We start from the raw sequence: 25,495 nt of genomic DNA, 5'->3' as shown, positions 1-25,495 counted from the left end.
GTGTTCTCTGCGTGTTCTCTGTGTGTTCCTGGTGTGTTCTCTGTGTGTTCTCTGTGTGTTCACTGTGTGTTCTCTGCGTGTTCTCTGTGTGTTCTCTGTGTGTTCCTGGTGTGTTTCTGGTGTGTTCTCTGCGTGTTCTCTGTGTGTTCCTGGTGTGTTCTCTGTGTGTTCTCTGTGTGTTCTCTGCGTGTTCTCTGTGTGTTCTCTGTGTGTTCTCTGCGTGTTCTCTGTGTGTTCTCTGCGTGTTCTCTGCGTGTTCTCTGTGTGTTCCTTGTGTGTTCTCTGTGTGTTCTCTGTGTGTTCCTGGTGTGTTCTCTGCGTGTTCTCTGTGTGTTCCTGGTGTGTTCTCTGCGTGTTCTCTGTGTGTTCTCTGCGTGTTCTCTGTGTGTTCCTGGTGTGTTCTCTGTGTGTTCTCTGTGTGTTCCTGGTGTGTTTTCGGTGTGTTCTCTGCGTGTTCTCTGTGTGTTCCTGGTGTGTTCTCGGTGTGTTCTCTGTGTGTTCTCTGTGTGTTCTCGGTGTGTTCTCTGTGTGTTCTCTGTGTGTTCCTGGTGTGTTCTCTGCGTGTTCTCTGTGTGTTCTCTGCGTGTTCTCTGTGTGTTCTCTGTGTGTTCTCTGTGTGTTCTCTGTGTGTTCTCTGCGTGTTCTCTGTGTGTTCTCTGTGTGTTCTCTGCGTGTTCTCTGCGTGTTCTCTGTGTGTTCTCTGTGTGTTCTCTGCGTGTTCTCTGTGTGTTCCAGGCGTGTTCTCTGCGTGTTCTCTGTGTGTTCCTGGTGTGTTCTCTGTGTGTTCTCTGTGTGTTCCTGGTGTGTTCACGGTGTGTTCACGGTGTGTTCTCTGCGTGTTCTCTGTGTGTTCTCTGCGTGTTCTCTGTGTGTTCCAGGCGTGTTCTCTGCGTGTTCTCTGTGTGTTCCTGGTGTGTTCTCTGTGTGTTCTCTGTGTGTTCCTGGTGTGTTCTCTGTGTGTTCTCTGCGTGTTCTCTGTGTGTTCTCGGTGTGTTCTCTGTGTGTTCCTGGTGTGTTCTCTGCGTGTTCTCTGTGTGTTCTCTGTGTGTTCCTGGTGTGTTCTCTGCGTGTTCTCTGTGTGTTCCTGGTGTGTTCTCTGTGTGTTCTCTGCGTGTTCTCTGTGTGTTCTCTGCGTGTTCTCTGTGTGTTCCTGGTGTGTTCTCTGCGTGTTCTCTGTGTGTTCTCTGTGTGTTCCTGGTGTGTTCTCTGCGTGTTCTCTGTGTGTTCCTGGTGTGTTCTCTGTGTGTTCTCTGCGTGTTCTCTGTGTGTTCTCTGCGTGTTCTCTGTGTGTTCCTGGTGTGTTCTCTGCGTGTTCTCTGTGTGTTCTCTGCGTGTTCTCTGTGTGTTCTCTGTGTGTTCTCTGCGTGTTCTCTGTGTGTTCCTGGTGTGTTCTCTGCGTGTTCTCTGTGTGTTTTCTGTGTGTTCCTGGTGTGTTCTCTGTGTGTTCTCTGTGTGTTCCTGGTGTGTTCTCTGCGTGTTCTTTGTGTGTTCTCTGCGTGTTCTCTGTGTGTTCCTGGTGTGTTCTCTGTGTGTTCTCTGTGTGTTCCTGGTGTGTTCTCGGTGTGTTCTCTGCGTGTTCTCTGTGTGTTCCTGGTGTGTTCTCTGTGTGTTCTCTGTGTGTTCTCTGTGTGTTCCTGGTGTGTTCTCTGTGTGTTCTCTGCGTGTTCTCTGTGTGTTCTCTGCGTGTTCTCTGTGTGTTCCTGGTGTGTTCTCTGTGTGTTCCTGGTGTGTTCTCTGTGTGTTCTCTGTGTGTTCTCTGCGTGTTCTCTGTGTGTTCTCTGTGTGTTCTCTGTGTGTTCTCTGTGTGTTCCTGGTGTGTTCTCTGTGTGTTCTCTGTGTGTTCTCTGCGTGTTCTCTGTGTGTTCTCTGTGTGTTCCTGGTGTGTTCTCTGTGTGTTCTCTGTGTGTTCTCTGTGTGTTCTCTGTGTGTTCCTGGTGTGTTCTCTGTGTGTTCTCTGTGTGTTCTCTGTGTGTTCTCTGTGTGTTCCTGGTGTGTTCGTGGTGTGTTCTCTGTGTGTTCTCTGCGTGTTCCTGGTGTGTTCCTGGTGTGTTCCTGGTGTGTTCTCTGTGTGTTCTCTGTGTGTTCCTGGTGTGTTCTCTGTGTGTTCCTGGTGTGTTCTCTGTGTGTTCCAGGTGTGTTCTCTGTGTGTTCCAGGTGTGTTCTCTGTGTGTTCCTGGTGTGTTCTCTGTGTGTTCCTGGTGTGTTCGTGGCGTGTTCTCTGTGTGTTCCTGGTGTGTTCGTGGCGTGTTCTCTGTGTGTTCTCTGCGTGTTCCTGGTGTGTTCCTGGTGTGTTCCTGGTGTGTTCTCTGTGTGTTCTCTGTGTGTTCCTGGTGTGTTCTCTGTGTGTTCCTGGTGTGTTCTCTGTGTGTTCCAGGTGTGTTCTCTGTGTGTTCCAGGTGTGTTCTCTGTGTGTTCCTGGTGTGTTCTCTGTGTGTTCCTGGTGTGTTCCTGGTGTGTTCCTGGTGTGTTCTCTGCGTGTTCTCTGTGTGTTCTCTGTGTGTTCCTGGTGTGTTCCTGGTGTGTTCTCTGCGTGTTCTCTGTGTGTTCCTGGTGTGTTCTCTGTGTGTTCTCTGTGTGTTCTCTGCGTGTTCTCTGTGTGTTCCTGGTGTGTTCTCTGTGTGTTCCTGGTGTGTTCCTGGTGTGTTCTCTGTGTGTTCTCTGTGTGTTTCTGGCGTGTTCCCTGTGTGTTCTCTGTGTGTTCCAGGCGTGTTCCAGGCGTGTTCCAGGCGTGTTCCAGGCGTGTTCCAGGCGTGTTTACGGCATGTTCTCTGTGTGTTCTCTGTGTGTTCTCTGTGTGTTTCTGGTGTGTTCCAGGCGTGTTCCAAGCGTGTTCGTGGCGTGTTCGTGGCGTGTTCCAGGCGTGTTCCAGGCGTGTTCTCTGTGTGTTCTCTGTGTGTTCTCTGTGTGTTCCTGGTGTGTTCCTGGTGTGTTCTCTGTGTGTTCCTGGTGTGTTCCTGGTGTGTTCTCTGTGTGTTCCTGGTGTGTTCGTGGCGTGTTCTCTGTGTGTTCCTGGTGTGTTCGTGGCGTGTTCTCTGTGTGTTCCTGGTGTGTTCCTGGTGTGTTCCTGGTGTGTTCTCTGTGTGTTCTCTGTGTGTTCCTGGTGTGTTCTCTGCGTGTTCCTGGTGTGTTCTCTGTGTGTTCCTGGCGTGTTCTCTGTGTGTTCCTGGTGTGTTCTCTGTGTGTTCTCTGTTTGTTCTCTGTGTGTTCCTGGTGTGTTCTCTGTGTGTTCTCTGTGTGTTCCTGGTGTGTTCTCTGCGTGTTCCTGGTGTGTTCTCTGTGTGTTCCTGGCGTGTTCTCTGTGTGTTCCTGGTGTGTTCTCTGTGTGTTCTCTGTGTGTTCTCTGTGTGTTCCTGGTGTGTTCTCTGTGTGTTCTCTGTGTGTTCCTGGTGTGTTCTCTGCGTGTTCCTGGTGTGTTCTCTGCGTGTTCCTGGTGTGTTCTCTGTGTGTTCCTGGTGTGTTCTCTGCGTGTTCTCTGTGTGTTCTCTGTGTGTTCTCTGTGTGTTCCTGGTGTGTTCTCTGTGTGTTCCTGGTGTGTTCTCTGCGTGTTCTCTGTGTGTTCCTGGTGTGTTCTCTGTGTGTTCTCTGTGTGTTCTCTGCGTGTTCTCTGTGTGTTCCTGGTGTGTTCTCTGTGTGTTCCTGGTGTGTTCCTGGTGTGTTCTCTGTGTGTTCTCTGTGTGTTTCTGGTGTGTTCCTGGTGTGTTCTCTGTGTGTTCCTGGTGTGTTCCTGGTGTGTTCTCTGTGTGTTCTCTGTGTGTTCCTGGTGTGTTCCTGGTGTGTTCCTGGTGTGTTCCCTGTGTGTTCTCTGTGTGTTCCAGGCGTGTTCCAGGCGTGTTCCAGGCGTGTTCCAGGCGTGTTCCAGGCGTGTTTACGGCATGTTCTTTGTGTGTTCTCTGTGTGTTCTCTGTGTGTTTCTGGTGTGTTCCAGGCGTGTTCCAAGCGTGTTCGTGGCGTGTTCGTGGCGTGTTCCAGGCGTGTTCCAGGCGTGTTCTCTGTGTGTTCTCTGTGTGTTCTCTGTGTGTTCCTGGTGTGTTCCTGGTGTGTTCTCTGTGTGTTCCTGGTGTGTTCCTGGTGTGTTCTCTGTGTGTTCCTGGTGTGTTCGTGGCGTGTTCTCTGTGTGTTCCTGGTGTGTTCGTGGCGTGTTCTCTGTGTGTTCCTGGTGTGTTCCTGGTGTGTTCCTGGTGTGTTCTCTGTGTGTTCTCTGTGTGTTCCTGGTGTGTTCTCTGCGTGTTCCTGGTGTGTTCTCTGTGTGTTCCTGGCGTGTTCTCTGTGTGTTCCTGGTGTGTTCTCTGTGTGTTCTCTGTTTGTTCTCTGTGTGTTCCTGGTGTGTTCTCTGTGTGTTCTCTGTGTGTTCCTGGTGTGTTCTCTGCGTGTTCCTGGTGTGTTCTCTGTGTGTTCCTGGCGTGTTCTCTGTGTGTTCCTGGTGTGTTCTCTGTGTGTTCTCTGTGTGTTCCTGGTGTGTTCTCTGCGTGTTCCTGGTGTGTTCTCTGTGTGTTCCTGGTGTGTTCTCTGCGTGTTCTCTGTGTGTTCTCTGTGTGTTCTCTGTGTGTTCTCTGTGTGTTCTCTGTGTGTTCCTGGTGTGTTCTCTGCGTGTTCCTGGTGTGTTCTCTGTGTGTTCCTGGCGTGTTCTCTGTGTGTTCCTGGTGTGTTCTCTGTGTGTTCTCTGTGTGTTCTCTGTGTGTTCCTGGTGTGTTCTCTGTGTGTTCCTGGTGTGTTCTCTGTGTGTTCCTGGTGTGTTCTCTGTGTGTTCCAGGCGTGTTCTCTGTGTGTTCCTGGCGTGTTCTCTGTGTGTTCCTGGTGTGTTCTCTGTGTGTTCTCTGCGTGTTCTCTGTGTGTTCCTGGTGTGTTCTCTGTGTGTTCTCTGTGTGTTCTCTGTGTGTTCTCTGTGTGTTCTCTGTGTGTTCCTGGTGTGTTCTCTGTGTGTTCCTGGTGTGTTCTCTGTGTGTTCCTGGTGTGTTCTCTGTGTTCCAGGCGTGTTCTCTGTGTGTTCCTGGTGTGTTCTCTGTGTGTTCTCTGCGTGTTCTCTGTGTGTTCTCTGCGTGTTCTCTGTGTGTTCTCTGCGTGTTCTCTGTGTGTTCTCTGTGTGTTCCTGGTGTGTTCTCTGCGTGTTCTCGGTGTGTTCTCTGTGTGTTCCTGGTGTGTTCTCTGTGTGTTCTCTGTGTGTTCCTGGTGTGTTCTCTGCGTGTTCTCTGTGTGTTCTCTGCGTGTTCTCTGTGTGTTCTCTGCGTGTTCTCTGTGTGTTCCTGGTGTGTTCCTGGTGTGTTCTCTGTGTGTTCTCTGCGTGTTCTCTGCGTGTTCTCTGTGTGTTCTCTGTGTGTTCCTGGTGTGTTCTCTGTGTGTTCTCTGTGTGTTCCTGGTGTGTTCTCTGCGTGTTCTCTGCGTGTTCTCTGTGTGTTCCTGGTGTGTTCTCTGTGTGTTCTCTGTGTGTTCACTGTGTGTTCTCTGTGTGTTCCTGGTGTGTTCCTGGTGTGTTCTCTGTGTGTTCACTGTGTGTTCTCTGTGTGTTCCTGGTGTGTTCCTGGTGTGTTCTCTGTGTGTTCTCTGCGTGTTCTCTGTGTGTTCCTGGTGTGTTCTCTGTGTGTTCTCTGTGTGTTCACTGTGTGTTCTCTGCGTGTTCTCTGTGTGTTCTCTGTGTGTTCCTGGTGTGTTTCTGGTGTGTTCTCTGCGTGTTCTCTGTGTGTTCCTGGTGTGTTCTCTGTGTGTTCTCTGTGTGTTCTCTGTGTGTTCTCTGCGTGTTCTCTGTGTGTTCTCTGTGTGTTCTCTGCGTGTTCTCTGTGTGTTCTCTGCGTGTTCTCTGCGTGTTCTCTGTGTGTTCTCTGTGTGTTCTCTGTGTGTTCTCTGTGTGTTCCTGGTGTGTTCTCTGCGTGTTCCTGGTGTGTTCTCTGTGTGTTCCTGGCGTGTTCTCTGTGTGTTCCTGGTGTGTTCTCTGTGTGTTCTCTGTGTGTTCTCTGTGTGTTCCTGGTGTGTTCTCTGTGTGTTCCTGGTGTGTTCTCTGTGTGTTCCTGGTGTGTTCTCTGTGTGTTCCAGGCGTGTTCTCTGTGTGTTCCTGGCGTGTTCTCTGTGTGTTCCTGGTGTGTTCTCTGTGTGTTCTCTGCGTGTTTTCTGTGTGTTCCTGGTGTGTTCTCTGTGTGTTCTCTGTGTGTTCTCTGTGTGTTCTCTGTGTGTTCTCTGTGTGTTCCTGGTGTGTTCTCTGTGTGTTCCTGGTGTGTTCTCTGTGTGTTCCTGGTGTGTTCTCTGTGTGTTCCAGGCGTGTTCTCTGTGTGTTCCTGGCGTGTTCTCTGTGTGTTCCTGGTGTGTTCTCTGTGTGTTCTCTGCGTGTTCTCTGTGTGTTCCTGGTGTGTTCTCTGCGTGTTCTCTGTGTGTTCTCTGTGTGTTCTCTGCGTGTTCTCTGTGTGTTCTCTGCGTGTTCTCTGTGTGTTCTCTGTGTGTTCCTGGTGTGTTCTCTGCGTGTTCTCGGTGTGTTCTCTGTGTGTTCCTGGTGTGTTCTCTGTGTGTTCTCTGTGTGTTCCTGGTGTGTTCTCTGCGTGTTCTCTGTGTGTTCTCTGCGTGTTCTCTGTGTGTTCTCTGCGTGTTCTCTGTGTGTTCTCTGTGTGTTCTCTGCGTGTTCTCTGCGTGTTCCTGGTGTGTTCCTGGTGTGTTCTCTGTGTGTTCTCTGCGTGTTCTCTGCGTGTTCTCTGTGTGTTCTCTGTGTGTTCCTGGTGTGTTCTCTGTGTGTTCTCTGTGTGTTCCTGGTGTGTTCTCTGTGTGTTCTCTGTGTGTTCTCTGCGTGTTCTCTGCGTGTTCTCTGCGTGTTCCTGGTGTGTTCCTGGTGTGTTCTCTGTGTGTTCTCTGCGTGTTCTCTGCGTGTTCTCTGTGTGTTCTCTGTGTGTTCTCTGTGTGTTCCTGGTGTGTTCTCTGTGTGTTCTCTGTGTGTTCCTGGTGTGTTCCTGGTGTGTTCTCTGTGTGTTCTCTGTGTGTTCTCTGTGTGTTCTCTGTGTGTTCTCTGTGTGTTCTCTGTGTGTTCCTGGTGTGTTCTCTGTGTGTTCTCTGTGTGTTCCTGGTGTGTTCCTGGTGTGTTCTCTGTGTGTTCTCTGCGTGTTCTCTGTGTGTTCTCTGCGTGTTCTCTGTGTGTTCCTGGTGTGTTCTCTGTGTGTTCTCTGCGTGTTCTCTGTGTGTTCTCTGTGTGTTCTCTGCGTGTTCTCTGTGTGTTCCTGGTGTGTTCTCTGTGTGTTCCTGGTGTGTTCTCGGTGTGTTCTCTGCGTGTTCTCTGCGTGTTCTCTGTGTGTTCCTGGTGTGTTCTCTGCGTGTTCCAGGTGTGTTCCTGGTGTGTTCTCTGTGTGTTCCTGGTGTGTTCCTGGTGTGTTCTCTGTGTGTTCCTGGTGTGTTCTCTGTGTGTTCCTGGTGTGTTCTCTGTGTGTTCTCTGTGTGTTCTCTGCGTGTTCTCTGTGTGTTCTCTGTGTGTTCTCTGTGTGTTCCTGGTGTGTTCTCTGTGTGTTCTCTGCGTGTTCTCTGTGTGTTCTCTGTGTGTTCTCTGTGTGTTCTCTGCGTGTTCTCTGTGTGTTCTCTGTGTGTTCTCTGCGTGTTCTCTGTGTGTTCTCTGCGTGTTCTCTGTGTGTTCCTGGTGTGTTCCTGGTGTGTTCTCTGTGTGTTCACTGTGTGTTCTCTGTGTGTTCCTGGTGTGTTTCTGGTGTGTTCTCTGCGTGTTCTCTGTGTGTTCTCTGCGTGTTCTCTGTGTGTTCCTGGTGTGTTCTCTGTGTGTTCTCTGTGTGTTCACTGTGTGTTCTCTGCGTGTTCTCTGTGTGTTCTCTGTGTGTTCCTGGTGTGTTTCTGGTGTGTTCTCTGCGTGTTCTCTGTGTGTTCCTGGTGTGTTCTCTGTGTGTTCTCTGTGTGTTCTCTGCGTGTTCTCTGTGTGTTCTCTGTGTGTTCTCTGCGTGTTCTCTGTGTGTTCTCTGCGTGTTCTCTGCGTGTTCTCTGTGTGTTCCTTGTGTGTTCTCTGTGTGTTCTCTGTGTGTTCCTGGTGTGTTCTCTGCGTGTTCTCTGTGTGTTCCTGGTGTGTTCTCTGCGTGTTCTCTGTGTGTTCTCTGCGTGTTCTCTGTGTGTTCCTGGTGTGTTCTCTGTGTGTTCTCTGTGTGTTCCTGGTGTGTTTTCGGTGTGTTCTCTGCGTGTTCTCTGTGTGTTCCTGGTGTGTTCTCGGTGTGTTCTCTGTGTGTTCTCTGTGTGTTCTCGGTGTGTTCTCTGTGTGTTCTCTGTGTGTTCCTGGTGTGTTCTCTGCGTGTTCTCTGTGTGTTCTCTGCGTGTTCTCTGTGTGTTCTCTGTGTGTTCTCTGTGTGTTCTCTGTGTGTTCTCTGCGTGTTCTCTGTGTGTTCTCTGTGTGTTCTCTGCGTGTTCTCTGCGTGTTCTCTGTGTGTTCTCTGTGTGTTCTCTGCGTGTTCTCTGTGTGTTCCAGGCGTGTTCTCTGCGTGTTCTCTGTGTGTTCCTGGTGTGTTCTCTGTGTGTTCTCTGTGTGTTCCTGGTGTGTTCACGGTGTGTTCACGGTGTGTTCTCTGCGTGTTCTCTGTGTGTTCTCTGCGTGTTCTCTGTGTGTTCCAGGCGTGTTCTCTGCGTGTTCTCTGTGTGTTCCTGGTGTGTTCTCTGTGTGTTCTCTGTGTGTTCCTGGTGTGTTCTCTGTGTGTTCTCTGCGTGTTCTCTGTGTGTTCTCGGTGTGTTCTCTGTGTGTTCCTGGTGTGTTCTCTGCGTGTTCTCTGTGTGTTCTCTGTGTGTTCCTGGTGTGTTCTCTGCGTGTTCTCTGTGTGTTCCTGGTGTGTTCTCTGTGTGTTCTCTGCGTGTTCTCTGTGTGTTCTCTGCGTGTTCTCTGTGTGTTCCTGGTGTGTTCTCTGCGTGTTCTCTGTGTGTTCTCTGTGTGTTCCTGGTGTGTTCTCTGCGTGTTCTCTGTGTGTTCCTGGTGTGTTCTCTGTGTGTTCTCTGCGTGTTCTCTGTGTGTTCTCTGCGTGTTCTCTGTGTGTTCCTGGTGTGTTCTCTGCGTGTTCTCTGTGTGTTCTCTGCGTGTTCTCTGTGTGTTCTCTGTGTGTTCTCTGCGTGTTCTCTGTGTGTTCCTGGTGTGTTCTCTGCGTGTTCTCTGTGTGTTTTCTGTGTGTTCCTGGTGTGTTCTCTGTGTGTTCTCTGTGTGTTCCTGGTGTGTTCTCTGCGTGTTCTTTGTGTGTTCTCTGCGTGTTCTCTGTGTGTTCCTGGTGTGTTCTCTGTGTGTTCTCTGTGTGTTCCTGGTGTGTTCTCGGTGTGTTCTCTGCGTGTTCTCTGTGTGTTCCTGGTGTGTTCTCTGTGTGTTCTCTGTGTGTTCTCTGTGTGTTCCTGGTGTGTTCTCTGTGTGTTCTCTGCGTGTTCTCTGTGTGTTCTCTGCGTGTTCTCTGTGTGTTCCTGGTGTGTTCTCTGTGTGTTCCTGGTGTGTTCTCTGTGTGTTCTCTGTGTGTTCTCTGCGTGTTCTCTGTGTGTTCTCTGTGTGTTCTCTGTGTGTTCTCTGTGTGTTCCTGGTGTGTTCTCTGTGTGTTCTCTGTGTGTTCTCTGCGTGTTCTCTGTGTGTTCTCTGTGTGTTCCTGGTGTGTTCTCTGTGTGTTCTCTGTGTGTTCTCTGTGTGTTCTCTGTGTGTTCTCTGTGTGTTCCTGGTGTGTTCTCTGTGTGTTCTCTGTGTGTTCTCTGTGTGTTCTCTGTGTGTTCCTGGTGTGTTCGTGGTGTGTTCTCTGTGTGTTCTCTGCGTGTTCCTGGTGTGTTCCTGGTGTGTTCCTGGTGTGTTCTCTGTGTGTTCTCTGTGTGTTCCTGGTGTGTTCTCTGTGTGTTCCTGGTGTGTTCTCTGTGTGTTCCAGGTGTGTTCTCTGTGTGTTCCAGGTGTGTTCTCTGTGTGTTCCTGGTGTGTTCTCTGTGTGTTCCTGGTGTGTTCGTGGCGTGTTCTCTGTGTGTTCCTGGTGTGTTCGTGGCGTGTTCTCTGTGTGTTCTCTGCGTGTTCCTGGTGTGTTCCTGGTGTGTTCCTGGTGTGTTCTCTGTGTGTTCTCTGTGTGTTCCTGGTGTGTTCTCTGTGTGTTCCTGGTGTGTTCTCTGTGTGTTCCAGGTGTGTTCTCTGTGTGTTCCAGGTGTGTTCTCTGTGTGTTCCTGGTGTGTTCTCTGTGTGTTCCTGGTGTGTTCCTGGTGTGTTCCTGGTGTGTTCTCTGCGTGTTCTCTGTGTGTTCTCTGTGTGTTCCTGGTGTGTTCCTGGTGTGTTCTCTGCGTGTTCTCTGTGTGTTCCTGGTGTGTTCTCTGTGTGTTCTCTGTGTGTTCTCTGCGTGTTCTCTGTGTGTTCCTGGTGTGTTCTCTGTGTGTTCCTGGTGTGTTCCTGGTGTGTTCTCTGTGTGTTCTCTGTGTGTTTCTGGCGTGTTCCCTGTGTGTTCTCTGTGTGTTCCAGGCGTGTTCCAGGCGTGTTCCAGGCGTGTTCCAGGCGTGTTCCAGGCGTGTTTACGGCATGTTCTCTGTGTGTTCTCTGTGTGTTCTCTGTGTGTTTCTGGTGTGTTCCAGGCGTGTTCCAAGCGTGTTCGTGGCGTGTTCGTGGCGTGTTCCAGGCGTGTTCCAGGCGTGTTCTCTGTGTGTTCTCTGTGTGTTCTCTGTGTGTTCCTGGTGTGTTCCTGGTGTGTTCTCTGTGTGTTCCTGGTGTGTTCCTGGTGTGTTCTCTGTGTGTTCCTGGTGTGTTCGTGGCGTGTTCTCTGTGTGTTCCTGGTGTGTTCGTGGCGTGTTCTCTGTGTGTTCCTGGTGTGTTCCTGGTGTGTTCCTGGTGTGTTCTCTGTGTGTTCTCTGTGTGTTCCTGGTGTGTTCTCTGCGTGTTCCTGGTGTGTTCTCTGTGTGTTCCTGGCGTGTTCTCTGTGTGTTCCTGGTGTGTTCTCTGTGTGTTCTCTGTTTGTTCTCTGTGTGTTCCTGGTGTGTTCTCTGTGTGTTCTCTGTGTGTTCCTGGTGTGTTCTCTGCGTGTTCCTGGTGTGTTCTCTGTGTGTTCCTGGCGTGTTCTCTGTGTGTTCCTGGTGTGTTCTCTGTGTGTTCTCTGTGTGTTCTCTGTGTGTTCCTGGTGTGTTCTCTGTGTGTTCTCTGTGTGTTCCTGGTGTGTTCTCTGCGTGTTCCTGGTGTGTTCTCTGCGTGTTCCTGGTGTGTTCTCTGTGTGTTCCTGGTGTGTTCTCTGCGTGTTCTCTGTGTGTTCTCTGTGTGTTCTCTGTGTGTTCCTGGTGTGTTCTCTGTGTGTTCCTGGTGTGTTCTCTGCGTGTTCTCTGTGTGTTCCTGGTGTGTTCTCTGTGTGTTCTCTGTGTGTTCTCTGCGTGTTCTCTGTGTGTTCCTGGTGTGTTCTCTGTGTGTTCCTGGTGTGTTCCTGGTGTGTTCTCTGTGTGTTCTCTGTGTGTTTCTGGTGTGTTCCTGGTGTGTTCTCTGTGTGTTCCTGGTGTGTTCCTGGTGTGTTCTCTGTGTGTTCTCTGTGTGTTCCTGGTGTGTTCCTGGTGTGTTCCTGGTGTGTTCCCTGTGTGTTCTCTGTGTGTTCCAGGCGTGTTCCAGGCGTGTTCCAGGCGTGTTCCAGGCGTGTTTACGGCATGTTCTCTGTGTGTTCTCTGTGTGTTCTCTGTGTGTTTCTGGTGTGTTCCAGGCGTGTTCCAAGCGTGTTCGTGGCGTGTTCGTGGCGTGTTCCAGGCGTGTTCCAGGCGTGTTCTCTGTGTGTTCTCTGTGTGTTCTCTGTGTGTTCCTGGTGTGTTCCTGGTGTGTTCTCTGTGTGTTCCTGGTGTGTTCCTGGTGTGTTCTCTGTGTGTTCCTGGTGTGTTCGTGGCGTGTTCTCTGTGTGTTCCTGGTGTGTTCGTGGCGTGTTCTCTGTGTGTTCCTGGTGTGTTCCTGGTGTGTTCCTGGTGTGTTCTCTGTGTGTTCTCTGTGTGTTCCTGGTGTGTTCTCTGCGTGTTCCTGGTGTGTTCTCTGTGTGTTCCTGGCGTGTTCTCTGTGTGTTCCTGGTGTGTTCTCTGTGTGTTCTCTGTTTGTTCTCTGTGTGTTCCTGGTGTGTTCTCTGTGTGTTCTCTGTGTGTTCCTGGTGTGTTCTCTGCGTGTTCCTGGTGTGTTCTCTGTGTGTTCCTGGCGTGTTCTCTGTGTGTTCCTGGTGTGTTCTCTGTGTGTTCTCTGTGTGTTCCTGGTGTGTTCTCTGCGTGTTCCTGGTGTGTTCTCTGTGTGTTCCTGGTGTGTTCTCTGCGTGTTCTCTGTGTGTTCTCTGTGTGTTCTCTGTGTGTTCTCTGTGTGTTCTCTGTGTGTTCCTGGTGTGTTCTCTGCGTGTTCCTGGTGTGTTCTCTGTGTGTTCCTGGCGTGTTCTCTGTGTGTTCCTGGTGTGTTCTCTGTGTGTTCTCTGTGTGTTCTCTGTGTGTTCCTGGTGTGTTCTCTGTGTGTTCCTGGTGTGTTCTCTGTGTGTTCCTGGTGTGTTCTCTGTGTGTTCCAGGCGTGTTCTCTGTGTGTTCCTGGCGTGTTCTCTGTGTGTTCCTGGTGTGTTCTCTGTGTGTTCTCTGCGTGTTCTCTGTGTGTTCCTGGTGTGTTCTCTGTGTGTTCTCTGTGTGTTCTCTGTGTGTTCTCTGTGTGTTCTCTGTGTGTTCCTGGTGTGTTCTCTGTGTGTTCCTGGTGTGTTCTCTGTGTGTTCCTGGTGTGTTCTCTGTGTTCCAGGCGTGTTCTCTGTGTGTTCCTGGTGTGTTCTCTGTGTGTTCTCTGCGTGTTCTCTGTGTGTTCTCTGCGTGTTCTCTGTGTGTTCTCTGCGTGTTCTCTGTGTGTTCTCTGTGTGTTCCTGGTGTGTTCTCTGCGTGTTCTCGGTGTGTTCTCTGTGTGTTCCTGGTGTGTTCTCTGTGTGTTCTCTGTGTGTTCCTGGTGTGTTCTCTGCGTGTTCTCTGTGTGTTCTCTGCGTGTTCTCTGTGTGTTCTCTGCGTGTTCTCTGTGTGTTCCTGGTGTGTTCCTGGTGTGTTCTCTGTGTGTTCTCTGCGTGTTCTCTGCGTGTTCTCTGTGTGTTCTCTGTGTGTTCCTGGTGTGTTCTCTGTGTGTTCTCTGTGTGTTCCTGGTGTGTTCTCTGTGTGTTCTCTGTGTGTTCTCTGCGTGTTCTTTGCGTGTTCTCTGCGTGTTCCTGGTGTGTTCCTGGTGTGTTCTCTGTGTGTTCTCTGCGTGTTCTCTGCGTGTTCTCTGTGTGTTCTCTGTGTGTTCCTGGTGTGTTCTCTGTGTGTTCTCTGTGTGTTCCTGGTGTGTTCCTGGTGTGTTCTCTGTGTGTTCTCTGTGTGTTCTCTGTGTGTTCTCTGTGTGTTCTCTGTGTGTTCCTGGTGTGTTCCTGGTGTGTTCTCTGTGTGTTCTCTGTGTGTTCTCTGCGTGTTCTCTGCGTGTTCTCTGTGTGTTCCTGGTGTGTTCTCTGTGTGTTCCTGGTGTGTTCTCGGTGTGTTCTCTGCGTGTTCTCTGCGTGTTCTCTGTGTGTTCCTGGTGTGTTCTCTGCGTGTTCCAGGTGTGTTCCTGGTGTGTTCTCTGTGTGTTCCTGGTGTGTTCCTGGTGTGTTCTCTGTGTGTTCCTGGTGTGTTCTCTGTGTGTTCTCTGCGTGTTCTCTGTGTGTTCTCTGTGTGTTCTCTGTGTGTTCTCTGTGTGTTCTCTGCGTGTTCTCTGTGTGTTCTCTGCGTGTTCTCTGTGTGTTCCTGGTGTGTTCCTGGTGTGTTCTCTGTGTGTTCACTGTGTGTTCTCTGTGTGTTCCTGGTGTGTTTCTGGTGTGTTCTCTGCGTGTTCTCTGCGTGTTCTCTGCGTGTTCTCTGTGTGTTCCTGGTGTGTTCTCTGTGTGTTCTCTGTGTGTTCACTGTGTGTTCTCTGCGTGTTCTCTGTGTGTTCTCTGTGTGTTCCTGGTGTGTTTCTGGTGTGTTCTCTGCGTGTTCTCTGTGTGTTCTCTGCGTGTTCTCTGTGTGTTCCTGGTGTGTTCTCTGTGTGTTCTCTGTGTGTTCTCTGCGTGTTCTCTGTGTGTTCTCTGCGTGTTCTCTGCGTGTTCTCTGTGTGTTCCTGGTGTGTTCTCTGTGTGTTCTCTGTGTGTTCCTGGTGTGTTCTCTGCGTGTTCTCTGTGTGTTCCTCGTGTGTTCTCTGCGTGTTCTCTGTGTGTTCTCTGCGTGTTCTCTGTGTGTTCCTGGTGTGTTCTCTGTGTGTTCTCTGTGTGTTCCTGGTGTGTTTTCGGTGTGTTCTCTGCGTGTTCTCTGTGTGTTCCTGGTGTGTTCTCGGTGTGTTCTCTGTGTGTTCTCTGTGTGTTCTCGGTGTGTTCTCTGTGTGTTCTCTGTGTGTTCCTGGTGTGTTCTCTGCGTGTTCTCTGTGTGTTCTCTGCGTGTTCTCTGTGTGTTCTCTGTGTGTTCTCTGTGTGTTCTCTGTGTGTTCTCTGCCTGTTCTCTGTGTGTTCTCTGTGTGTTCTCTGCGTGTTCTCTGCGTGTTCTCTGCGTGTTCTCTGTGTGTTCTCTGTGTGTTCTCTGTGTGTTCTCTGCGTGTTCTCTGTGTGTTCTCTGTGTGTTCTCTGCGTGTTCTCTGCGTGTTCTCTGCGTGTTCTCTGTGTGTTCTCTGTGTGTTCCAGGCGTGTTCTCTGCGTGTTCTCTGTGTGTTCCTGGTGTGTTCTCTGTGTGTTCTCTGTGTGTTCCTGGTGTGTTCACGGTGTGTTCACGGTGTGTTCTCTGCGTGTTCTCTGTGTGTTCTCTGCGTGTTCTCTGTGTGTTCCAGGCGTGTTCTCTGCGTGTTCTCTGTGTGTTCCTGGTGTGTTCTCTGTGTGTTCTCTGTGTGTTCCTGGTGTGTTCTCTGTGTGTTCTCTGCGTGTTCTCTGTGTGTTCTCTGCGTGTTCTCTGTGTGTTCCAGGCGTGTTCTCTGTGTGTTCTCTGTGTGTTCCTGGTGTGTTCTCTGTGTGTTCTCTGCGTGTTCTCTGTGTGTTCTCGGTGTGTTCTCTGTGTGTTCCTGGTGTGTTCTCTGCGTGTTCTCTGTGTGTTCTCTGTGTGTTCCTGGTGTGTTCTCTGCGTGTTCTCTGTGTGTTCTCTGTGTGTTCCTGGTGTGTTCTCTGCGTGTTCTCTGTGTGTTCCTGGTGTGTTCTCTGTGTGTTCTCTGCGTGTTCTTTGTGTGTTCTCTGCGTGTTCTCTGTGTGTTCCTGGTGTGTTCTCTGCGTGTTCTCTGTGTGTTCTCTGTGTGTTCCTGGTGTGTTCTCTGCGTGTTCTCTGTGTGTTCTCTGCGTGTTCTCTGTGTGTTCTCTGTGTGTTCTCTGTGTGTTCTCTGTGTGTTCTCTGTGTGTTCTCTGTGTGTTCCTGGTGTGTTCTCTGTGTGTTCTCTGTGTGTTCCTGGTGTGTTCTCTGTGTGTTCTCTGTGTGTTCCTGGTGTGTTCTCTGTGTGTTCTCTGTGTGTTCTCTGCGTGTTCTCTGTGTGTTCCTGGTGTGTTCTCTGTGTGTTCCTGGTGTGTTCTCTGTGTGTTCCTGGTGTGTTCTCTGTGTGTTCTCTGCGTGTTCTCTGTGTGTTCCTGGTGTGTTCTCTGTGTGTTCTCTGTGTGTTCCTGGTGTGTTCTCTGCGTGTTCTCTGCGTGTTCTCTGTGTGTTCCTGGTGTGTTCTCTGTGTGTTCTCTGTGTGTTCCTGGTGTGTTTTCTGTGTGTTCTCTGCGTGTTCTCTGTGTGTTCCTGGTGTGTTCTCTGTGTGTTCTCTGTGTGTTCCTGGTGTGTTCTCTGTGTGTTCCTGGCGTGTTCTCTGTGTGTTCTCTGTGTGTTCTCTGCGTGTTCTCTGTGTGTTCTTGGTGTGTTCTCTGTGTGTTCCTGGTGTGTTCTCTGTGTGTTCTCGGTGTGTTCCTGGTGTGTTCTCTGTGTGTTCCTGGCGTGTTCTCTGTGTGTTCCTGGTGTGTTCCTGGTGTGTTCTCTGTGTGTTCTCTGTGTGTTCCTGGTGTGTTCTCTGTGTGTTCTCTGTGTGTTCCTGGTGTGTTCCTGGTGTGTTCTCTGTGTGTTCCTGGTGTGTTCTCTGCGTGTTCTCTGTGTGTTCTCTGCGTGTTCTCTGTGTGTTCTCTGCGTGTTCTCTGTGTGTTCTCTGCGTGTTCTCTGCGTGTTCTCTGCGTGTTCTCTGCGTGTTCTCTGCGTGTTCTCTGCGTGTTCTCTGCGTGTTCTCTGCGTGTTCTCTGCGTGTTCTCTGCGTGTTCTCTGCGTGTTCTCTGCGTGTTCTCTGCGTGTTCTCTGTGTGTTCTCTGTGTGTTCTCTGCGTGTTCTCTGCGTGTTCTCTGCGTGTTCTCTGTGTGTTCCTGGTGTGTTCTCTGTGTGTTCCTGGTGTGTTCTCTGCGTGTTCTCTGTGTGTTCTCTGTGTGTTCTCTGTGTGTTCCTGGTGTGTTCTCTGTGTGTTCTCTGTGTGTTCTCTGTGTGTTCTCTGTGTGTTCCTGGTGTGTTCTCTGTGTGTTCACGGTGTGTTGTTCTCTGCCCGCTCGCTCCGCTCACTGACGGTGCCCACAGCGCACACTGAGAGAGTGGGTCGGTGGGTGGGTGAGTGGGAGAGTGAGTGAGTGGGAGAGAGAGTGGGTGAGTGAGTGGGTGAGTGGGTGAGTGAGTGGGAGAGTGAGTGGGTGAGTGGGAGAGTGAGTGAGATAGTGAGAGAGTGGGTGAGTGAATGGGAGAGTGGGTGGGTGAGTGGGAGAGTGAGTGGGAGAGTGAGTGAGTGGGAGAGTGACTGAGTGAGTGAGTGGGTGGGTGAGAGAGTGGGTGAGTGAATGGGAGAGTGAGATAGTGAGAGAGTGGGAGAGTGAGTGGGTGAGTGAGTGGGAGAGTGAGATAGTGAGAGAGTGGGAGAGTGAGTGGGTGAGTGGGAGAGTGAGTGGGAGAGTGAGTGAGTGGGTGAGTGAATGGGAGAGTGGGTGGGTGAGTGGGAGAGTGAGTGAGATAGTGAGAGAGTGGGTGAGTGAATGGGAGAGTGGGTGGGTGAGTGGGAGAGTGAATGGGAGAGTGAGTGGGTGAGTGGGAGAGTGAGTGAGATAGTGAGAGAGTGGGTGAGTGAATGGGAGAGTGGGTGGGTGAGTGGGAGAGTGAGTGGGAGAGTGAGTGAGTGGGTGAGTGAGTGGGTGAGTGAGTGGGAGAGTGAGATAGTGAGAGAGTGGGAGAGTGGGTGGGTGAGTGGGAGAGTGAGTGGGTGAGTGAGTGGGAGAGTAAGCGAGTGAGTGAGTGGGAGAGTGACTGAGTGAGTGAGTGGGTGGGTGATTGGGTGAGTGATTGGAAGAGTGAGTGGGAGAGTGAGTGGGAGAGTGAGTGGGAGAGTGAGTGAGTGGGAGAGTGAGTGAGTGGGAGAGTGACTGAGTGAGTGAGTGGGTGGGTGATTGGGTGAGTGATTGGAAGAGTGAGTGGGAGAGTGAGTGGGAGAGTGAGTGGGAGAGTGAGTGAGTGGGAGAGTGAGTGAGTGGGAGAGTGACTGAGTGAGTGAGTGGGTGGGTGAGTGAGTGGGTGAGTGAGTGGGAGAGTGAGATAGTGGGTGAGTGGGAGAGTGAGTGAGATAGTGAGAGAGTGGGTGAGTGAATGGGAGAGTGGGTGGGTCGGTGGGTGGGTGAGTGGGAGAGTGGGTGGGTCGGTGGGTGGGTGAGTGGGAGAGTGAGTGAGTGGGAGAGAGAGTGGGTGAGTGAGTGGGAGAGTGAGATAGTGAGAGAGTGGGAGAGTGAGTGGGTGAGTGAGTGAGTGGGAGAGTGAGTGGGTGAGTGAGTGAGTGGGAGAGTGAGTGGGTGAGTGGGAGAGTGAGTGAGATAGTGAGAGAGTGGGTGAGTGAATGGGAGAGTGGGTGGGTGAGTGGGAGAGTGAGTGGGAGAGTGAGTGAGTGGGTGAGTGAGTGGGTGAGTGAGTGGGAGAGTGAGATAGTGAGAGAGTGGGAGAGTGAGTGAGTGAGTGGGAGAGAGAGTGGGTGAGTGAGTGGGTGAGTGAGTGGGAGAGTGAGTGGGTGAGTGGGAGAGTGAGTGAGATAGTGAGAGAGTGGGTGAGTGAATGGGAGAGTGGGTGGGTGAGTGGGAGAGTGAGTGGGAGAGTGAGTGAGTGAGAGAGTGGGAGAGTGGGTGGGTGAGTGGGAGAGTGAGTGGGTGAGTGAGTGGGAGAGTAAGCGAGTGAGTGAGTGGGTGAGTGAGTGGGTGAGTGAGTGGGAGAGTGAGTGGGAGAGTGAGATAGTGAGAGAGTGGGAGAGTGGGTGGGTGAGTGGGAGAGTGAGTGGGTGAGTGAGTGGGAGAGTAAGCGAGTGAGTGAGTGGGTGAGTGAGTGGGTGAGTGAGTGGGTGAGTGAGTGGGAGAGTGAGTGGGAGAGTGAGATAGTGAGATAGTGAGAGAGTGGGTGGGTGAGTGGGAGAGTGAGTGGGTGAGTGAGTGAGTGGGAGAGTAAGCGAGTGAGTGAGTGGGAGAGTGACTGAGTGAGTGAGTGGGTGGGTGATTGGGTGAGTGATTGGAAGAGTGAGTGGGAGAGTGAGTGGGAGAGTGAGTGGGAGAGTGAGTGGGAGAGTGAATGAGTGGGAGAGTGACTGAGTGAGTGAGTGGGTGGGTGAGTGGGAGAGTGGGTGGGTGAGTGGGAGAGTGAGCGAGTGAGTGAGTGGGAGAGTGACTGAGTGAGTGGGTGGGTGAGTGAGTGGGTGGGTGAGTGAGATAGTGAGAGAGTGGGTGAGTGAGTGAGTGGGAGAGTGAGTTGGTGAGTGAGTGGCTGAGTGGGTGGGTGAGTGGGAGAGTGAGTTGGTGAGTGGGTGAGTGAGTGGGTGAGTGAGATAGTGAGAGAGTGGGTGAGTGAGTGGGAGAGTGAGTTGGGGAGTGAGTGGCTGAGTGGGTGGGTGAGTGGGAGAGTGAGTTGGTGAGTGGGTGAGTGAGTGGGAGAGTGAGTGGGTGAGTGAAATAGTGAGTGAGTGGGAGAGTGAGTGGGAGAGTGAGTGGGAGAGTGAAATAGTGAGTGAGTGGGTGAGTGAGTGGGAGAGTGAGTGGGAGAGTGAAATAGTGAGTGAGTGGGAGAGTGAGTGGGTGAGTGAGTGGGAGAGTGAGTGGGAGAGTGAAATAGTGAGTGAGTGGGAGAGTGAGTGGGAGAGTGAGTGGGAGAGTGAGTGGGAGAGTGAGTGAGTGAGTGAGTGAGTGGGAGAGTGAGTGAGTGGGAGAGTGACTGAGTGAGTGAGTGGGAGAGTTGGTGGGTGAGTGAGTGGGTGAGTGAGTGGGAGAGTGAGTGGGGGAGCGAGCGAGCGAGTGAGTTAGAGAGTGGAAGAGTGGGTGGGAGAGTGAGTGGGTGAGTGAGTGGGAGAGTTGGTGGGTGAGTGAGTGGGTGAGAAAGTGAGTGGGTGAGTGAGATAGTGAGAGCGTGGGTGAGTGAGTGGGAGAGTGAGTGGGAGAGTAAGCGAGTGAGTGAGTGGGAGAGTGACTGAGTGAGTGAGTGGGTGGGTGATTGGGTGAGTGATTGGAAGAGTGAGTGGGAGAGTGAGTGGGAGAGTGAGTGGGAGAGTGAGTGGGAGAGTGAATGAGTGGGAGAGTGACTGAGTGAGTGAGTGGGTGGGTGAGTGAGTGGGTGAGTGAGTGGGAGAGTGAGATAGTGGGAGAGTGGGAGAGTGAGTGGGTGAGTGGGAGAGTGAGTGAGATAGTGAGAGAGTGGGTGAGTGAGTGGGAGAGTGGGTGGGTGAGTGGGAGAGTGAGCGAGTGAGTGAGTGGGAGAGTGACTGAGTGAGTGGGTGGGTGAGTGAGTGGGTGGGTGAGTGAGATAGTGAGAGAGTGGGTGAGTGAGTGAGTGGGAGAGTGAGTTGGTGAGTGAGTGGCTGAGTGGGTGGGTGAGTGGGAGAGTGAGTTGGTGAGTGGGTGAGTGAGTGGGTGAGTGAGATAGTGAGAGAGTGGGTGAGTGAGTGGGAGAGTGAGTTGGGGAGTGAGTGGCTGAGTGGGTGGGTGAGTGGGAGAGTGAGTTGGTGAGTGGGTGAGTGAGTGGGAGAGTGAGTGGGTGAGTGAAATAGTGAGTGAGTGGGAGAGTGAGTGGGAGAGTGAGTGGGAGAGTGAAATAGTGAGTGAGTGGGTGAGTGAGTGGGAGAGTGAGTGGGAGAGTGAAATAGTGAGTGAGTGGGAGAGTGAGTGGGTGAGTGAGTGGGAGAGTGAGTGGGAGAGTGAAATAGTGAGTGAGTGGGAGAGTGAGTGGGAGAGTGAGTGGGAGAGTGAGTGGGAGAGTGAGTGAGTGAGTGAGTGGGAGAGTGAGTGAGTGGGAGAGTGACTGAGTGAGTGAGTGGGAGAGTTGGTGGGTGAGTGAGTGGGTGAGTGAGTGGGAGAGTGAGTGGGGGAGCGAGCGAGCGAGTGAGTTAGAGAGTGGAAGAGTGGGTGGGAGAGTTGGTGGGTGAGTGAGTGGGTGAGAAAGTGAGTGGGTGAGTGAGATAGTGAGAGCGTGGGTGAGTGAGTGGGAGAGTGAGTGGGAGAGTGGGTGAGTGAGTGAGTGGGAGAGTGAGTGGGAGAGTTGGTGGGTGAGTGAGTGGGTGAGTGTGTGGGTGAGTGAGTGGGTGAGAAAGTGAGTGGGTGAGTGAGATCGTGAGAGCGTGGGTGAGTGAGTGGGAGAGTGAGTGGGAGAGTGGGTGAGTGAGTGAGTGAGTGAATGGAAGAGTGGTAGAGTGGGTAAGAGAGTAGGAGAGTGAGTGGGTGGGAGAGTGAGGAGTCGGTGGGTGAGTGGGAGAGCGAGCGAGTGAGTGAGTGGGAGAGTGAGTGAGTGGGAGAGTGACTGAGTGAGTGGGAGAGTTGGTGGGTGAGTGAGTGGGTGAGTGAGTGGGAGAGTGAGGAGTGGGTGGGTGAGTGGGAGAGCGAGCGAGTGAGTGAGTGAGTGAGTGGGAGAGTGAGTGAGTGGGAGAGTGACTGAGTGAGTGAGTGGGAGAGTGAGGAGTGGGTGGGTGAGTGGGAGAGCGAGCGAGTGAGTGAGTGAGTGAGTGAGTGGGAGAGTGAGTGAGTGAGTGAGTGAGTGGGAGAGTGAGGAGTGGGTGGGTGAGTGGGAGAGCGAGTGAGTGAGTGAGTGGGAGAGTGAGTGAGTGGGAGAGTGACTGAGTGAGTGAGTGGGAGAGTTGGTGGGTGAGTGAGTGGGTGAGTGAGTGGGTGAGTGGGTGGGTGGGTGAGTGAGTGGGTGAGAAAGTGAGTGAGTGGGTGACTGAGTGAGTGAGTGGGAGAGTTTGTGAGTGAGTGAGTGGGTGAGTGAGTGGGTGAGTGGGTGGGTGAGTGAGTGGGTGAGAAAGTGAGTGAGTGGGTGACTGAGTGAGTGAGTGGGAGAGTTGGTGAGTGTGTGAGTGAGTGGGAGAGTTGGTGAGTGAGTGAGTGGGTGAGTGGGTGGGTGAGTGGGAGAGCGAGTGAGTGAGTGAGTGAGTGGGAGAGTGAGTGAGTGGGAGAGTGACTGAGTGAGTGAGTGGGAGAGTGAGGAGTGGGTGGGTGAGTGGGAGAGCGAGTGAGTGAGTGAGTGAGTGGGAGAGTGAGTGAGTGGGAGAGTGACTGAGTGAGTGAGTGGGAGAGTTGGTGGGTGAGTGAGTGGGTGAGTGAGTGGGTGAGTGGGTGGGTGAGAAAGTGAGTGAGTGGGAGAGTGAGTGGGTGAGTGAGTGGGAGAGTTGGTGGGTGAGTGAGTGGGTGAGTGGGTGGGTGAGTGAGTGGGTGAGAAAGTGAGTGAGTGGGTGACTGAGTGAGTGAGTGGGAGAGTTGGTGAGTGTGTGAGTGAGTGGGAGAGTTGGTGAGTGAGTGAGTGGGTGAGTGAGTGGGTGAGTGGGTTGGTGGGTGAGTGAGTGGGTGAGTTGGTGGGTGAGTGAGTGGGTGAGAAAGTGAGTGAGTGGGTGACTGAGTGAGTGAGTGGGAGAGTTGGTGAGTGTGTGAGTGAGTGGGAGAGTTGGTGAGTGAGTGAGTGGGTGAGTGAGTGGGTGAGTGGGTTGGTGGGTGAGTGAGTGGGTGAGTTGGTGGGTGAGTGAGTGGGTGAGAAAGTGAGTGAGTGGGAGAGTGGGTGGGTGAGTGGGAGAGCGAGCGAGTGGGTGAGTGAGTGGGAGAGTTGGTGGGTGAGTGAGTGGGTGAGTGAGTGGGTGAGTGGGTTGGTGGGTGAGTGAGTGGGTGAGTTGGTGGGTGAGTGAGTGGGTGAGAAAGTGAGTGAGTGGGAGAGTGGGTGGGTGAGTGGGAGAGCGAGCGAGTGGGTGAGTGAGTGGGAGAGTTGGTGGGTGAGTGAGTGGGTGAGTGAGTGGGTGAGTGGGTTGGTGGGTGAGTGAGTGGGTGAGTTGGTGGGTGAGTGAGTGGGAGAGTTGGTGAGTGAGTGAGTAAGTGACTGAGTGACTGAGTGACTGAGGAGTGGGAGAGTGGGATTGTTGTGGTTGTTGTTGTGGTTGTTGTTAATGTTGTTGTGGTTGTTGTTAATGTTGTGGTTGTTGTTAATGTTGTTGTTAATGTTGTGGTTGTTTTTGATGTGGTTGTTGTTATTGTGGTTGTTGTTATTGTGGTTGTTGTTGTTGTTGTTAATGTTGTTGCCGTTGTTGTTGAAGTTGGAGTTGCAGAATCCGGAGTTGGTTCTGAAGGAGGCGATGGAGGAACTCAAACTGGAGTCCTGACCACCACCACCACAACAACAATTATCAACAACCACCACAACAACAACAACATCCATTAACAACAACCAATCAACAAACACACAACCACGCAACAACAAAACAGCAACCATAACAGCACAACAACCACAACAACAACATCACAATAACACCACAACAACCACAACAACAACCACGACAACCACAACAACAACATCACAATAACACCACAACAACCACAACAACAACCACAACAACCACCACAACAACAACAATCACAACAACACCACAACAACCACAACAACAACCACGACAACCACCACAACAACAACAATCACAACAACAACATCACAATAACACCACAACAACCACAACGACAACCACGACAACAACCACGACAACCACCACAACAACCACCACAACAACAACATCACAATAACACCACAACAACCACCACAACAACCAAGACAACCACAACAACAACAATCATAATAACACCACAACAACCACAACAACAACCACGACAACCACAACAACAACAACAATCACAACAACACCACAACAACCACAACAACAACAACATCACAATAACACCACAACAACCAAAACAACAACCACAACAACCACCACAACAACAACAATCACAACAACACCACAACAACCACAACAACAACCACGACAACCACCACAACAACAACAATCATAATAACACCACAACAACCACAACAACAACCACGACAACCACCACAACAACAACACCAATCATAATAACACCACAACAACCACAACAACAACCACGACAACCACCACAACAACAACAACAATCATAATAACACCACAACAACCACGACAACAACCACGACAACCACCACAACAACAACAACAATCATAATAACACCACAACAACCACGACAACCACCACAACAACAACAATCATAATAACACCACAACAACCACAACAACAACCACGACAACCATCACAACAACAACATCACAACAACCACAACAACAACCAAGACAACCACCACAACAACCACCACAACCACCACAACAACATCACAACAACACCACAACAACCACGACAACAACCACGACAACAACCACAACAACAACAACCACGACAACAACATCACAACAACACTACAACCACAACAACAACCACCACAACAACAACAATCACAATAACACCACAACAACCACAACAACCACGCCAACAACCACCAGAACAACCACAACCTCTGCTTAAATAAAGAATGAAAGTAGCTAGATATGGTCTTTGAGTTCTTGGGTCTCTGTGTGGTGGTGAGTCTATGGGTCTCTGTGTGGTGGTGAGTCTATGGGTCTCTGTGTGGTGGTGAGTCTATGGGTCTCTGTGTGGTGGTGAGTCTGTGGGTCTCTGTGTGGTGGTGAGTCTATGGGTCTCTGTGTGGTGGTGAGTCTATGGGTCTCTGTGTGATGAGTCTATGGGTCTCTGTGTGGTGGTGAGTCTATGGGTCTCTGTGTGGTGGTGAGTCTATGGGTCTCTGTGTGGTGGTGAGTCTATGGGTCTCTGTGTGATGAGTCTATGGGTCTCTGTGTGGTGGTGAGTCTATGGGTCTCTGTGTGGTGGTGAGTCTATGGGTCTCTGTGTGATGAGTCTATGGGTCTCTGTGTGGTGGTGAGTCTATGGGTCTCTGTGTGGTGGTGAGTCTATGGGTCTCTGTGTGGTGGTGAGTCTATGGGTCTCTGTGTGGTGGTGAGTCTATGGGTCTCTGTGTGGTGGTGAGTCTATGGGTCTCTGTGTGGTGGTGAGTCTATGGGTCTCTGTGTGGTGGTGAGTCTGTGGGTCTCTGTGTGGTGATGAGTCTGTGGGTCTCTGTGTGGTGGTGAGTCTATGGGTCTCTGTGTGGTGGTGAGTCTGTGGGTCTCTGTGTGGTGGTGAGTCTATGGGTCTCTGTGTGGTGGTGAGTCTATGGGTCTCTGTGTGGTGATGAGTCTATGGGTCTCTGTGTGGTGGTGAGTCTATGGGTCTCTGTGTGGTGGTGAGTCTATGGGTCTCTGTGTGGTGGTGAGTCTATGGGTCTCTGTGTGGTGGTGAGTCTATGGGTCTCTGTGTGGTGATGAGTCTATGGGTCTCTGTGTGGTGGTGAGTCTGTGGGTCTCTGTGTGGTGGTGAGTCTGTGGGTCTCTGTGTGGTGGTGAGTCTATGGGTCTCTGTGTGGTGGTGAGTCTATGGGTCTCTGTGTGGTGGTGAGTCTATGGGTCTCTGTGTGGTGGTGAGTCTATGGGTCTCTGTGTGGTGGTGAGTCTATGGGTCTCTGTGTGGTGAGTCTATGGGTCTCTGTGTGGTGGTGAGTCTATGGGTCTCTGTGTGGTGGTGAGTCTGTGGGTCTCTGTGTTGTGGTGAGTCTGTGGGTCTCTGTGTGGTGGTGAGTCTATGGGTCTTTGTGTGGTGGTGAGTCTATGGGTCTCTGTGTTGTGGTGAGTCTGTGGGTCTCTGTGTGGTGGTGAGTCTATGGGTCTCTGTGTGGTGGTGAGTCTATGGGTCTCTGTGTGGTGGTGAGTCTGTGGGTCTCTGTGTGGTGGTGAGTCTATGGGTCTCTGTGTTGTGGTGAGTCTGTGGGTCTCTGTGTGGTGGTGAGTCTATGGGTCTCTGTGTGGTGGTGAGTCTATGGGTCTCTGTGTGGTGGTGAGTCTGTGGGTCTCTGTGTGGTGATGAGTCTATGGGTCTCTGTGTGGTGGTGAGTCTATGGGTCTCTGTGTGGTGGTGAGTCTATGGGTCTCTGTGTGGTGATGAGTCTATAGGTCTCTGTGTGGTGGTGAGTCTATGGGTCTCTGTGTGGTGATGAGTCTATAGGTCTCTATGTGGTGGTGAGTCTGTGGGTGTCTGTGTGGTGATGAGTCTGTGGGTCTCTGTGTGGTGGTGAGTCTATGGGTCTCTGTGTGGTGGTGAGTCTATGGGTCTCTATGTGGTGGTGAGTCTATGGGTCTCTGTGTGGTGGTGAGTCTATGGGTCTCTGTGTGGTGAGTCTATGG

The 25,495-nt window shown here is 51.5% G+C and overlaps 1 protein-coding gene across 1 annotated transcript in view; it reads left to right on the top strand.

Annotated features, from left to right (window-relative positions):
* MORN3 (MORN repeat containing 3) overlaps positions 1 to 22,830 on the top strand; it is a 50,221-nt gene extending 27,391 nt beyond the window's left edge. Inside the window, exon 6 of the mRNA XM_078883435.1 lies at positions 22,439 to 22,830. Coding sequence (XP_078739561.1) covers positions 22,439 to 22,504 — 66 coding nt within the window. The 3' untranslated portion in view covers positions 22,505 to 22,830. The remainder of the gene's footprint in view (positions 1 to 22,438) is intronic.
* Positions 22,831 to 25,495: the final 2,665 nt, after the last annotated feature.

The sequence above is a fragment of the Lampetra fluviatilis genome, chromosome 71 (assembly GCF_964198595.1).
Source record: "Lampetra fluviatilis chromosome 71, kcLamFluv1.1, whole genome shotgun sequence".
Taxonomy (NCBI): Eukaryota; Metazoa; Chordata; class Hyperoartia; order Petromyzontiformes; family Petromyzontidae; genus Lampetra; species Lampetra fluviatilis.
This window is presented reverse-complemented; position numbering and strand designations above follow the sequence as displayed.